Source organism: Paroedura picta, chromosome 4 (assembly GCF_049243985.1).
Source record: "Paroedura picta isolate Pp20150507F chromosome 4, Ppicta_v3.0, whole genome shotgun sequence".
NCBI classification, from domain to species: Eukaryota; Metazoa; Chordata; class Lepidosauria; order Squamata; family Gekkonidae; genus Paroedura; species Paroedura picta.
In genome coordinates, this window is record NC_135372.1 from 146142192 (window position 1) to 146155296 (window position 13105).

The following is a 13105-nucleotide window of genomic DNA, read 5'->3' on the forward strand; positions in this document are numbered from 1 at the left end:
AGCAGGGGGTGGGACTAGATGGCTGCATGGCCTCTTCCCACTCTGGGATTCTAGGAGTCTAGTTCAGCAGGGGAAGGGACTGCCTAAGGAGGTGGGGAGCTCCCCCTCACTGGCCGTCTTCAAGCAGCGGCTGGACAGATCCTTCTCCTGGATGCCTGAGGCTGATCCTGCCCTGAGCAGGGGGTGGGACTAGATGGCCTCCATGGCCCCTTCCCACTCTAGGATTCTAGGAGTCTAGTTCAGCAGTGGAAGGGGCTGCCTAAGGAGGTGGGGAGCTCCCCCTCACTGGCCGTCTTCAAGCAGCGGCTGGACAGATCCTTCTCCTGGATGCTTGAGGCTTATCCTGCACTGAGCAGGGGGTGGGACCAGATGGCCTGTATGACCCCTTCCCACTCTGGGATTCTGTGATTCAGTTGCTGACCAGCAATCCCTTGGCAGTACAGAAGGACCCTCATTGCAGTGCATGTGCAGTGAGAGGAACCCCATGGAAGAGGCAGCACTGCAAAGTGTGGGGTGATGGAGCCACCATTTATTCAGGAGCAGCCTTGGTCTTTGTGGCTGAAGCACGCAGGGGTGGGGGTGGGGGGCTCTTCCTTCCTCTAGCTGCCTCCTGGCTGGGGGGCCACCTCCAGCCGCTTCCAGCCCTTGATGGGGGGAAAGTGGCTGCTTGTGAGGGTGACGTGCAGCTGCCGTGGCCCACTCTTGTAGGGTGTTAGGTGGACCTTGACGCTGCCCTTTTCCTGGGCCTGGAGGGAGCCCAACCTGTGGGCAAAAGACAGCCAGTCACTGCTAGGCACCAGCTGCAGCTCTGCCCTCCCAGCACCGGCCTTGACCCCTTCTCAGGCAGTAGTCTAACCCCCCCTCCCAACAACGCTCAGGACCCCTGGACTTCAACCCTCCCCCATGCCTCCTACACGCCCTTGTCCAGAGCGGAAAACTTACCTGGATGAGCAGCTCAGATGAACCCCCCTAAAGTGGAAGGTTGGAATAGGCCCATAGAACCCTTTGAGGAAGCCTTGAAGGGAACCCCCATCTGGCAGGCAGGAGGTTCTCGGCTTAAAGCCAGTACTGGGGTGGGGGGGGGAGATATCTATCCATATAATGAATGGCAAAAGGAGCCTCAGCAGCAAACTCTGCAGGCCAGGACCAGCTGCCTCAGTTCTTAAGGGGGGGGGCATTTTGATTCTGCAGGGACTCTGAAATAATGGGGGGCACATTCTTATTGATCTGTTTGAGGGCAGTTTAGCCTTGGCAGGTTGCCACCCTCCCTCTGAAATCCCACCCCCACCTAGCGAGTATTCTCCAGCGATTCCCTGTCCCCTGCACCTCCTGGAGCCCTGGACCTCTTGTTGGCCTGTCCCAGCAAGTTCTGCCAGCTGGACTCTTGGGTTGACCCACGCCCATGCCCAGGCCGTGGGGACACCTGACTGGAGGGGTGCTGGAGGAGGGTCCTTAGCCCAAGGAAATGGTGGGCTCCTGAAGAAGTCAACAGCCAGCTAGGCAGGGAGCCAAAGGGGGGCTCCGTGGATCCCAACTTCCAATCCTTAGGGTGGGGGGACGAGAATTGCCAGCTGTGGCTTGTGAAACAGCTGGAGAGTTTGAGAGTAGAGTCCGAGGAGGGCAGGCCCTAGGGAGGTTCCATGGCCACAGAGTCCGCTCTCCAGGGTGTCCGTTTTCCACAGAGGAATGGATCTCGGGGGCAATCCCAGGAGACCTCCGGCCAGCACCTGGAGGCTGGCAACCCTGCCCATCCCCGCAAACTGCAGGAAGGGCTCTGCTGGGAAAGTGGGAGGGCTGCCCTGTGGGTCCCTGGGCTGAGGCCAGGGAGGGAAGGCCCCCTCTCCTGCTACTTACTCGATGGAGGCCTGGCCCTTCACCAGCCCGCCGCCTTCCATGACCAAGGTGCAGCTGCTCGCCGGCTGGGGCAGGGGATTGACGAACTCCACATGGAGCGGGAATGGCTGGTTCACCACCACTGGTGCCAAAACCTGCGCCAAGGGAGCCTGAGGTCAGTCCCTGCCAGGTGCGCCCTCCCGGCCCCCCAAGGGCAGAGGCCATGCCCCTCCTCCCCATGCCCCTCCTCCCCATGCAGAATGTGTCCCAGGGGAGTGGGGACCGAATGAGCCTGGCCCAGCGGTGCCCCCCCTTCCACGGAGTCCAGCCACATCCACACGCACTGGGGGCCCTGAGCTTCTGCTAGACAAAGCCCCTTTGTAGTTGGGAGTGTCCTGCACAGTGCAGGGGGTTGGCGTAGAGAACCCGGGAGATCCCGTCCAACTCTAGGATTCTAGAAGGGGTGGCTGCCGTCCTTGGGGGAGGAGGTGCTGAGGCCGTGGTGAAGGGGGAGGTCTGAATGGGCAGGCCAGCAGGGAGGAGACTTAAAAGGAGGGCATCGTGCTGATGAAGGATCAGACCACCTCCCCCAAATTGGAGACTGTGCACCTCAGGCCAGGGGGCTCTCGCTAGCCAGCCTCTGTGGGTCACAGGGCCCAGGATCTGAGCCATCCGGCAGGTCTGGGAGCCTGCCACCTGCAGGAGCCCTCCTGTCCCTCTCCACTGGCCTGCTCCTTCCCTCCCTCCCTCCCTCCCTCCCTCCCTCCCTCCTCCCTCCGGCCATGGGGTGCCATACGCTGAGGGTGAGGGTGGGGCTGGCCAATGTGATGGTCTTCTCCAGCAGGATCTTCTGCAAGGAAGCTTTCTCTTCCACCAGGGCAACCACCTGGACCTGCTGGTCCTCCTCCAGGTGCTGGCCGTACTGCCCGTAGGCAATGCGCCAGGAGAGGCGCTTCTCTGCAAAGCAAGTTCCAAGGGGTCAGTAGCTGGCCTGTCAGGCAGGAGGCAGATCCTGGCCAGCCCCGCCCCATCCCTTCCTCACCTTCTTTGGGGAGGAAGGACAGGTAGTGGGTATCCTGCCAGAAGGGGGGCCGGGGCGTTCCATTATGCAGCACAGGCTGGGCGCTGAGGCTCAGCTTGACCTCCTGGTGAGCCACTTGCAGGTTCTGGGCCACCAGCATCAGGTGGAGATCCTGCCCAATCTCGGCCGTCTCCACCAGCTGGAGCTGGAGGGAGAGCGGGGCCTCTGCTGGCGGCGTGGACGTGCTCCTGCCATCTGCTGGCGTAGGAAAGGGGGCGGGCACCCCGGAGGCTGCAGGCTTAGCTTCTGCTCCAAACCGAGCAGCAAGAGCCTTCCGGAAGGCCTGGCGCTCCTCCGCAGAGCCTGCAGGGAGACAGACAGACAGACAGACAGACAGTCTGGGGGGTGGGTTGGGATTCTTCCCAGGGGGCCTCTCTCTGAGCTGCCCTGCTTGCCTGCTTGGGGGCCTGGCAGGGTGGGTGGAAGGGAGCGCTCTCCCTGAGGGGGCCTGCCCACTCCACTTTCCAGCAGGGAACTCTTGGTCAAGCCAGGCAGTCCCTGCCTAGCTTTCTGCACACCCCTCAGTCGGCTGCCCACCCACCATTGGCTTGTTGCCTTCAGGCCTGCTGTGCCCCTGAGCCTCACCTGCCTCCTGGAGGAGACAGCAAGGACAAGTGAGCACAGGGTGCCAACCTCCTCTGCTCTGAGGGAGGGAGGGGGGGGGAAGAAGGAGTGAAGAGAAGCAGAAGGTTAGGAGAGGAAGGGAGAGAGAGAGGAGGGAAGGGAGGAATGAAGTAGGGGGGTGTGAGGGGGAGAGAGAGAAGGAGATTGGAAGAGGGAGGGAGGGAGGGAGGGAGGGAGGGAAGATAGGAAGGAGATGGAGGAGATTGGAAGAGGGAAGAGGGGAGGGGGGAAAGGAAGGAAGGAAGGAAGGAAGGAGGGCAGGGAGGGCAGGGAGGGCAGGTGGGAAGGAGACTGGAAGAGGAAGGCGATTGGAGGAGGGAGGGAAGGGAAGGATGAAGGGAGCAGGAGGCAGGAGATTGAAGGGAGGGAGGAAGCAAGGGAGGGAAAAGATTGGAAGAGGGAGGCAGACAGGAAAAAAGTAGGGAAAAGAGGGAATGAAGGAGATTGGAAAAGGGAGGGAGGGAGGGAGAAAGTGATGGCCTGGTGGTGAAGAAAATGATTGCCACCTTTTGATTGATCATACAGTTATTAGAAATTGACTCTAGTTCTGCATATTGGTCTGACACTTTTTGACCCTTGGCTCTTATCAAGAGAGCAGCATGTTCCTCTCCAGAACGTCGCTGCCCATGAGTCGGAGTGGGGAATGTTTGGAGCAGGGTCAAGCCGGTCTTATCTTGCACACCAAGGATAGAAGGCACGAGTAACCCATGACATATGTACACCTTGGGTGCTGGGGGATGCCAGGCAAAGACCCGGATCCCTGTCAGCGGTTCCTGGAAGGCGGGAGTAAGGGCTGTCGGGTGTTCCCGGGAGGCGGTGTGGGGAGGTAGAGACCCGAGGCTATTGGCTCATCCTGCAAAGGGGCATCATCTCTCCCAGCCTCCAAGGAAAGGGTATTTAACACTATGTCGTCCTAATATTGGGCCTGTTAATTTGGGGACTCCCCTGTGTCTATTTTGTTGCAGTAAAATAAACATTAAAAGGCTTTGCTCTCAGTGTGACTAATTGGGAGCGTTGCCTTGGGCCTCAGGACTATCAAAAGGGAGGGAGGGGGGAGGGGGGGTCCTGCTGGAGTGCAAGAGGCAGGGAGAGAATGACCTTCCCCATGTTTGTAGGCACTGGTGATGTCCTCCCGGTCCTGACTCCCAACGCTTTTAGTGCTGATGTGGATCCCAATGGAGTTTTCATCCCAATGCAGTTTCTCCTTCCGCGTCCCAGAAAGCAGCCAAGCGGCCCGATCCGCATTCACCATTGAGAACACAAAGGGGGCATCATAGGGGTGCTGCACGTCTCCTTCCCGGATAGCTGTGACAGGGGCAGGACCGCAGCAGTACACCCCTACGGGAGGGGAGAGGGGGGGAAGAAATAGAGAGGCAGGTGGGTGTTAGAGCAGCAGAGAGGTGGGACCCCCTCCCCTCGTTGGCGAAAGACACCAACCATTGCTGCGCTCCTGGGGGGTTGCATCCAAGACTTGCCAGCCACTGTACCCCACGGGTAGGTCTCTCCGAGCCATCCAGCACTCGTCCCACACGTGGAAGTTCCTGCAAGGAAGGAAGCCCAAGAGAGGGTGGCTGGAGCAGGGGGTGGCTTGTGACCACTGGAGGGGGGTGAGCCAGGAAGCCCCGTTGCCTTGGGAGGCCAGGGGGGGCAGAGGGGAGCCGCCTCTGGGTTGGAGCTGCTTCCCCCTGGCCAGGCCTTGTGTCGGGGAGGGCACATAAGGTCCCGGCAGGGTCCACCTGGACTGTACTCAGCTAAAGAAGGGATCTTGTCGAGCTGCAGAAGATTTCGTGTCAACTGAGAATGTGTTGGGGGGGGCAGCAAGTTGGAGCTGATTGCCAACTTTCGGTTGGGAAATTTTGGAGGTGGCCTGTGTGGAGGGCACGGTTTGGAAGGGGCAGGGTCTCAGTGGGGTGGGGTGCCATGTCACAGAGTCTACCCTCCAAGGCAGCTCTCTTCCCTAGCTGCAGACGAGCTGTGTTTGAGTCCTGGGGCACCTGGGAGACCAAGAAGACCTTTGAGAGTCAAGGCACTCTTTGCTGTACCCGATGAAGGGAGCTTTGACTCTGAGAGACTCGTCTTGCTGTCCCAGGTGCCTCTGGATTCCGACCTAGATGTCCTCCAGGGGAACCGACCTGTCCCCTGGAGATCAGATGTAAGCTCAGGAGATCTCTCCAGACCCAAGTGGGGGCTGGCAGCCCGGTGGAGCCCTGCAGTGTGGGGGACGGGGCTCTGTGGAGGGCCCAGGGGATTCCCGTGGCGCCAGGGGCATGGGTGGGCGGGTGGGGGTGGGGGTTTCTCACCAGATGCTATCCTTGTTTTTGCCGGGCAGGAGTCTACCCGTCTTGTCATAGAAGACGTCGATGACCAAGTTCCCATCCGTGTCATGCCCCGAGTTGAAATTAGTCACCACGCGGGTGGGGATCCCCAGGCACCGCATCACTGGGGAGGGAGCCACAATGAGCCACCACCGCTGGGCCTGGCCACACCGTCGCTCCCCACGTCCCAGCCCGAAGCAAGTCCAGGGCCTCCTCCTTCCATGGGGGCAGGAACCAGGCATCACTTGGTGGAGGAAGGATTCCACCAGGCCCTCCCACCCAGCCCCTGAGAGGCAGCCAGGGCAGAGCCCCCTTGAGCCTCCTCCAGGACGGTCCCTCTGCCATGGCCAAGCCAGGCCTGGGCAGCCTCACTGCACCGGTGCCCTTGCGGGGCACTAGAGGTGCTGATGGGCCACCGCGCCACACGCTCCACCCACAGCAGGACCACGGATGCTATGGAAGTCGTGTCAGCAGCCCTGGGAAGGAGCGGGGCCGGCCAGCCCGTGGCCTGCGGTCATCACTCAGTTTGCAGCAGCAGCGGCAGCAGCAGCAGCGGAGAAGAAAACAAGCGCCCCTGTTCCCCTTGCCAATCAAAGGAGGGACCTGGACACCTGATAAAGGTGCAGGAATCACATGCTCCGCTACGCATGGACCAGAACATGAGAACGACTCAATAGGCCTTCCTACAAGGCAAATCCCAGTGGCTCCCATTGCTCTTTTCAGTTTTTACACTCAGTTGTTACCAGCATGCAATGTGTGTGCAGGACGGCCCTTCCCTCTGAAAGCGGCATCGGGGGTTGGGGGTGGGGACATAGACCAGCCCCCACACTGAAAGGGGTCCTGCCAGGCTGGCTTATGCCCTGCCTGTCACGTCACTTGGTTTCTCTTCAGATCACAGAAATCGTCTGCCCTTGGTTTCTCTTCAGATCGCAGAAATTGACATCACTTGAAACAGGGAGGGGCTGTCTTCTTGGAGGTGGGAGGGGGTCATTGGCTGCGGTGGCCGTGGGGCCTCCCCCTTCAGAGCCCAGGCCCCTCTAAATGAGCGGGAGAGGCTCGGCCTCTTTGCCAAAGGCCCTCTGGGGCACCTGGCTAGCTGCTGTGGGGACCCGCTTCTGGCTTTGGGTCTGACCCATAGCCCTGCCCAGGCTCCACCTCCTACCTGTGCACATCACAGCTGCAAAGACCCAGCACTGCCCGTAGCGGACCGGCTGGCCCCCGGAGCGGGACCACTGCCGGAGGATGGGCAGGCTGCTGCTCCACTCGGTCGGACGGACTCCGCCAGAGTAGTCTTCGCTCCAGTTGCCCAGCAGGACTCCTTGGTCATCGTTGCTGTTGATCTGGAAGGAGGCAGAGGGGTGGAGGGAGGGCCATCCCCACCCGGGGCCCCTCCCCCATTCCAAGGCAAGAACCAGAGCAGTCCCCCCCCCCCGCCAGAGGTGCCAGGAAAAGAGGGGAGCCCTGCCCCAAGTGGTGGCTCCGCAGAAGCCCTCTCTCTCCTGGCAGCTGGCCTTCCCCCTGCGTGCCCCTGTCACTGGGGCTTGTGTACGTTCCTTGCTGGGGCAGCTCTTGTTGGAATAGACAGTTTCTGCTGTACAAAAAAGAAGACCCTGCAGGGGGCAGCAAGAAGACTATAGGATAAGATAATGAGGCCAGGACCTTCTCCCCTGCTAAGTGTCCTCCCTTGCCTGTCTCCAGATTGCTACTCTCAGGGCGATTTCCTGCTTCTTCTCGGAAGCCCCCTAGTCAGTCTCTCTCTCTCTCTCTCTCTCTCTCTCTCTCTCTCTCTCTCTCTCTCTCTCTCTCTCTCTCAGTTAGGCATGGAGTCAGCTCCTCTCTCTGTCTCTCTGTCTCTGCACTATCGAGTATGGTGACTCCAGAATAAACCCTCACCTATTCTTCAATCGGGGTGTGAGACCTCCCTGCCTTATTTGCTCTTACCATGGCGCTCAGCACCCGGCTGACGTAAGCTGCACTGCCACGCAGGGAGCAGTCCCTGGCAGGATTGCGGCGGTAATTCAAGTTTCTGTCCAGGGTCTCCAAGCAGATGTCCACAATGTCTTCCTCAAACTGCAGGGGAAGCAGAGAGGCTCTAGGCTGCCGCACAGCAAGGATCACACCCTGCCCTGCCCTGCCCTGCCCTGCCCTGCCCTCCTAGCCTGAAGCAAGCCAGCCCCCAGACGAGGCACGAAGCGGCCCCGGGGGTCCGGCCATGGCAAACCGGCCATTGCATGTGCGGAGGGACTTCCCGGTGGACCACTGGGCTAGAGAAGCCCCGCAGGCCAGCAACCAGTGACTTGGCCGGAGCCTCCGTCAGAGGGGGCCAGGCTCAGGACACCTGCCACAGGCACTGGGTCAGCCGCCTCTCCCCCAGGCAGAGGAGGAGCAGGAAGTGCTCCAGACCCCAGCGGAACAACCCGGCAGGGCCACTCCACTCTGCTTCCCCCGCCCCAGTCCCCTCCTGGCCAGGAACACTGGGTGGCAGTGGGAGGTTTGGGCTCAATGCTATTCATAGAATCATAGAATCCTGGAATCCTCCAGGGGGAAGGAGCCATACAGGCCATCTAGTCCAACCCCCTGCTCAACGCAGGATCAGCCCAGAGCATCCTAAAGCAGCCAAGAAAAGTGTGTATCCAACCTTTGCTTGAAGACTGACAGTGAGGGGGAGCTCACCACCTCCTTAGGCAGCCTATTCCACTGCTGAACTAGACTCATAGAATCATAGAGTTGGAAGGGGCCATACAGGCCATCTAGTCCCACCCTCCGGTCAACGCAGGATCAGCCCAAAGCATCCTAAAGCATCCAAGAAAAGTGTGTATCTAACCTTTGCTTGAAGACTGCCAGTGAGGGGGAGCTCACCACCTCCTTAGGCAGCCTATTCCACTGCTGAACTAGACTCATAGAATCATAGAGTTGGAAGGGGCCATACAGGCCATCTAGTCCCACCCCCTGCTCAACGCAGGATCAGCCCAAAGCATCCTAAAGCATCCAAGAAAAGTGTGCATCCAACCTTTGCTTGAAGACTGCCAGTGAGGGGGAGCTCCCCACCTCCTTAGGCAGCCTATTCCACTGCTGAACTAGACTCATAGAATCATAGAGTTGGAAGGGGCCATACAGGCCATCTAGTCCCACCCCCTGCTCAACGCAGGATCAGCCCTAAGCATCCTAAAGCATCCAAGAAAAGTGTGTATCCAGCCTTTGCTTGAAGACTGCCAGTGAGGGGGAGCTCACCACCTCCTTACGCAGCCTATTCCACTGCTGAACTACTCTGACTGTGAAAAAGTCCATGGGCTGCAGAGGGCAGGGGCGGGAGCGAGCAGAGCAGTGGCCAAGCTTGCAGGGAACACAGAACCAGCGAAGCAGCCCGTGAAGATGAGGGCCACTTGTGAAGGGCTCCCAAGAGATCCCCCCCCCCCGGGCAAGTGAGCAAACTGTGGCAGGGTGGGGGCGAAGACAAGGTGAGGCTCTCAGGAGCCAAAGGTCCCTGGGGCTGGAAGCAGCCAGGGCCGATGCCAAGAGAGATTGGGGGGCTGGGGCAGGTGAAAGGGCCTGGCCTGCAAGGCCTGGTTACCACACCCTGCGAGCTGGGAAACCTTCCGAGGAGGGCAACCAGGATGGAGCCCCTTCCCTAGGAGGAGAGGCTGCAGGGGCTGGGCTTGTCTGGCTGCCTAAAAGACAGTGGGGCTGGAGGGCAGAGGCTGATAAAACTGCGCATGCGTGCAGACAGCTGTTTCTCCCTCACCCTCCATAGGGAACTCGAGGCCCCCAAAGAAGCTGATGGACAAGAGGTTCCAGACAGGCCAAAGGGCTGCGGTGGCCCCTCTGCCCGCCAGCCTGTGAGACTAGCTGGCCCAGCAGGGCTCTTGTTACAGGCACAGGGGTTGGCAGCACTTTCCCCCTCTGGCCTCGGACAACTCTGCACCTCCTGGCATGTGTGGCCGCTGCCTCTGCTGCGAGTCTGCCATTCCCCACGGCTGCCGGAAAGGCAGAAAGTCCGGGAGGGCAGGCATGCAGCACCCCCCAGGGCCAGACCACTCCACTCCACGTGGGCCTCCCTCTCCTGGGAAGGAGCCACCAGGCTGCAAGTACCTGTCCATAATTCCAGGGAGACGGCCGGATCCAGTCCCGGTTGCCTTGGTAGAGGATGCCATCTTCGTTCATGACGTACTCCTGCCGCTCGGCCTCACTTGCCAGGTACACGTCATCCTCTGAGGGCAAGGGAAAGCAAGGTGCCTGGAGAGGGGCTTCCACCCTTCCCCATGGCTTCTCACACAGCACCCTGTCTGGCTGTCCACCCCCACTCCAAGCTCCCCTGACTCTGTTGGCAGCAAAGGACTTTGTTTATGCCAGCTTGGTGTCGTGGTTAGGAGTGCAGACCTCTAATCTGGCGATCCGGGTTTGATTCCCCGCTCCTCCTCCACATGCAACCAGATGGGTGACCTTGGGCTCGCCACAGCACGGATTAAGCTGATCTGACTGAGCAATAATCTCAGGGCTCTCTCAGCCTCGCCCACCTCACAGGTGGGTCTGTTGTGGGGAGAGGAAAGGGAAGGTGAATGTAAGCCACTTTGAGACTCTTTGGGTAGAGAAAAGCTGCATATAAGACCCAACTCTTCTTCTTCTGATGGCTCTTAGCCTTAGCCTCCAGAGGGGGCTATCAGAGAGTCAGAAAGGCAGAGAAGTCAGGTGGCGAAGGAGCATTCCTCGCCCCTTCTAATTGCTGCCCCTTGGTTATGCAGCCTTGGGAAACTTCCTTCCTTCCTTCCTTCCTTCCTTCCTTCCTTCCTTCCTTCCTTCCTTCCTTCCTTCCTTCCTTCCTTCCTTCCTTCCTCCCTCCCTCCCTCCCTCCCTCCCTCCCTCCCTCCCTCCCTCCCTCATGACACCCAGAGGGCAAGATGGATTCCCGCATCTCTCCCCATCCTACTTATTGAGACAAGATTAACACTTTCTTATTCGGAAATGGATTTCCTATAATAAAGTTGTTATTCTCCATTTTGTTTGTTGTTTCCTTGCCTGCACACACACACAAGGAACACATAGCTTCAGCTGTAACTCTTAGCATTCGTGCACGCTGCTAGTCATGAGCATACGGCTCTAATGATCCATAGGCAGCCCCTGGGCTCCAGGTCTGCCTCGGCCAGTGTGGGAGTCATGTAGCAAGGAGACGCCAAGATTGTCTGCCTGCCGGCAGGGGATGTTGGTAAGGGGATGGTCACCTTCCAAGCACTAGCCGGGCCCAACCCTGATGGTACCCAAGACCTGTTGGCATGGAGCTTGCCTGGGCTGTCCAGGTGGGGTCTGTGCAGCCGAGGGGAGGGGAGGGGAGGGCAGTATACAAATGGAATGAATGAATGAATGAATGAATGAATGAATGAATGAATGAATGAATCTCCTCTTCAGTGGGCAGGGGGCCCTTGTGGGCTGAGACAGACACTGCTGAGAGGACTTGAGGCCAAGAGAGCCATAGTGCCCTGCCCCTCTGGACTGAAGCCCCCACCTCACCCCCTGCCCCTCTGTGGGCAGCAGACTGGCCAGCCGTCCCCCCCCCCCCGCTGGTACCTGGGCACCAAGCATTGAAGAGCAAGAGAAAGTCTCCCAGGAGGTAGGCGGCCACCTGGCCCTCGCCGGAGTCAATGTGGATCTTGAGCTGGTAGCGGCCGATGGGGGCCCTGGCTGGCGGCAACACTGCCACATCCGTGGATCGGGGCCCGTTGGAGATGTAGCCGGCGCTCCACAGGCTCCTGGCTTCAGGCGGCCCCAGATGGAGACGGAAGACCGCTCGTGTGCCCGATGGCCGCTCCGGCTGGGGCCCTGCAAAGCCAGAGAGCTTCCCTCAGAGGGGGCCCAGCAGGGGCAGGGGGACTCCCACTCTCTCAGGTGGAGGACAGGGGGCGTGCGGCCGGTTCTAGGACCAGGCCGCAGCTCTGCAGGCCTCCTTGGGCAAAGCCAAGCCTTTCCACCCCCAGACCTGAGCTGTGGGTTGCAAAGCCAAGAGCCTGAGCTTGCAGGCCCCATCACCCAGGGGAAAGTCCGGGCTGTGCAGAAAATACCTCAAGGCTTGGGGGGGGGGGGGGCTTCTCAAAGCAGACCCCACTTAAGCCAGCCCCCACCCCCATAATGGTGCCGTGAGCCCCCCACACATCCCACCCTGAGAGCCAGGCAAGGATGAGGCAACAGGTCCTCCTGCCGCCCCTCTGCCCAAGCTGTCCTGCTGCTGTGAGGGGGTGGGCCCCTGGCTGGCTCACCGGTCTCTGCGATCAGGTGGATGGCATCCACCCCGGGCTGGTAGCCCCTGGCGCGGAAGTGGAGGCGGAGGTCAAAAGCCTCCCCTCTGCGGACGATGGGCCGCTGGGTGCTGATCCCGGCTGTACGGTGTCGCTGGTTGTTCCTGGGGCTCTGCCAGTCAATGGATGCCAGCTGCAGCCCTGGGGAAGGTGCCCAACTTGGTGGGAGGTCTACTCCCCACTCCCACCCCCCTTCCCCCGGCTCCCAGGCTTCTTCTGCCAGAGACCTACCTCTTGCCATGATCCCACTCTGCCTCTCTTCCTCCGAGTGTAGTGGGGCTGCAGCAGCCGGCAGGAGCCAGGGAGGCTGGGGTGGGGCCCCAAGGGCATGACCGAGTCACTCCCAGCCCCCCCTTTCCTGGCACTTGGGCTGGGAGGAACCCCACCCACCCCACTCCACCCGGGAACCTGTCCTGCAGGCAAGGCTGTGGGGCATGCCTGAAGGGGGTGGAGAGGGTCTGGGGCAGGGCAGGAGGGTCTCTCTGGGCAGCCGGTAGCAGCCCCCTCCTTCCTAGTCCCAGAGAAGCCAAGTGTCTGGAGGAGCAGGGCTGACTCTGAGCGTTTCCCTGGGGCAGTGGGGCAGTGCCAGCACCCTCTGTCTGAAAGGAAGCTCACTTTTCACACCCCAAAGGAGGCTCCTTCCCTTTCCCTCTGCATGCCAGACACCCTGCGAAAGAGCTCTGAGAGCACTGGGGATGGCGCCAGGTCACCCAGCTGGCTGCAGGCAGGAGAAGTTCTCCAGATGAGAGCCTGGACCTCTGAACCCTGATGCCTCCCTGGCTCTCTGCCTCCCGCCTCAAGATCCAGGCTTGCGTCCTGCGCACGAGCCCCTCACCCAGTTGCTCCTCCTTTCCCCAGCCTGTCCCTGCTGCAGCCCAGGAGGGTGGCCAAGGCAAGGGCAGCCGTCTTCCTGGGGGACCTTGTCTGTTGTAGCCCCCTGCAGCAGCCACAGTGCCCTGGCTGGTGTG

The 13105-nt window shown here is 60.4% G+C and overlaps 1 protein-coding gene across 1 annotated transcript; it reads right to left on the minus strand.

Moving 5' to 3' along the window:
* Nucleotides 1-543: 543 nt before the first annotated feature.
* On the minus strand, nucleotides 544-12635 carry LOC143836651 (protein-glutamine gamma-glutamyltransferase 5-like). Its single transcript, XM_077336189.1, has 13 exons — nucleotides 12369-12635; nucleotides 12099-12278; nucleotides 11413-11664; nucleotides 9943-10061; nucleotides 7795-7923; nucleotides 7016-7193; nucleotides 5839-5977; nucleotides 4976-5079; nucleotides 4637-4876; nucleotides 2876-3217; nucleotides 2630-2790; nucleotides 1855-1988; nucleotides 544-762 (listed from the first exon to the last, which is right to left on the minus strand). Exons 1-13 carry the CDS (start codon nucleotides 12376-12378, stop codon nucleotides 600-602), a joined length of 2151 nt encoding a protein of 716 aa, XP_077192304.1. The 5' UTR covers nucleotides 12379-12635; the 3' UTR covers nucleotides 544-599.
* Between the last annotated feature and the right edge of the window lie 470 nt (nucleotides 12636-13105).

Bases quoted from the DNA above. Each gene is read 5' to 3' on its own strand.
- LOC143836651 (XM_077336189.1), bottom strand. The intron at 5,080-5,838 runs GTGAGAAACCCC...CCTTCCTTGCAG, and splicing joins AAAAACAAGGATAGCATCTG to GAACTTCCACGTGTGGGACG. The intron at 763-1,854 runs GTAAGTAGCAGG...TTTTGCCCACAG, and splicing joins AAGGGCCAGGCCTCCATCGA to GTTGGGCTCCCTCCAGGCCC.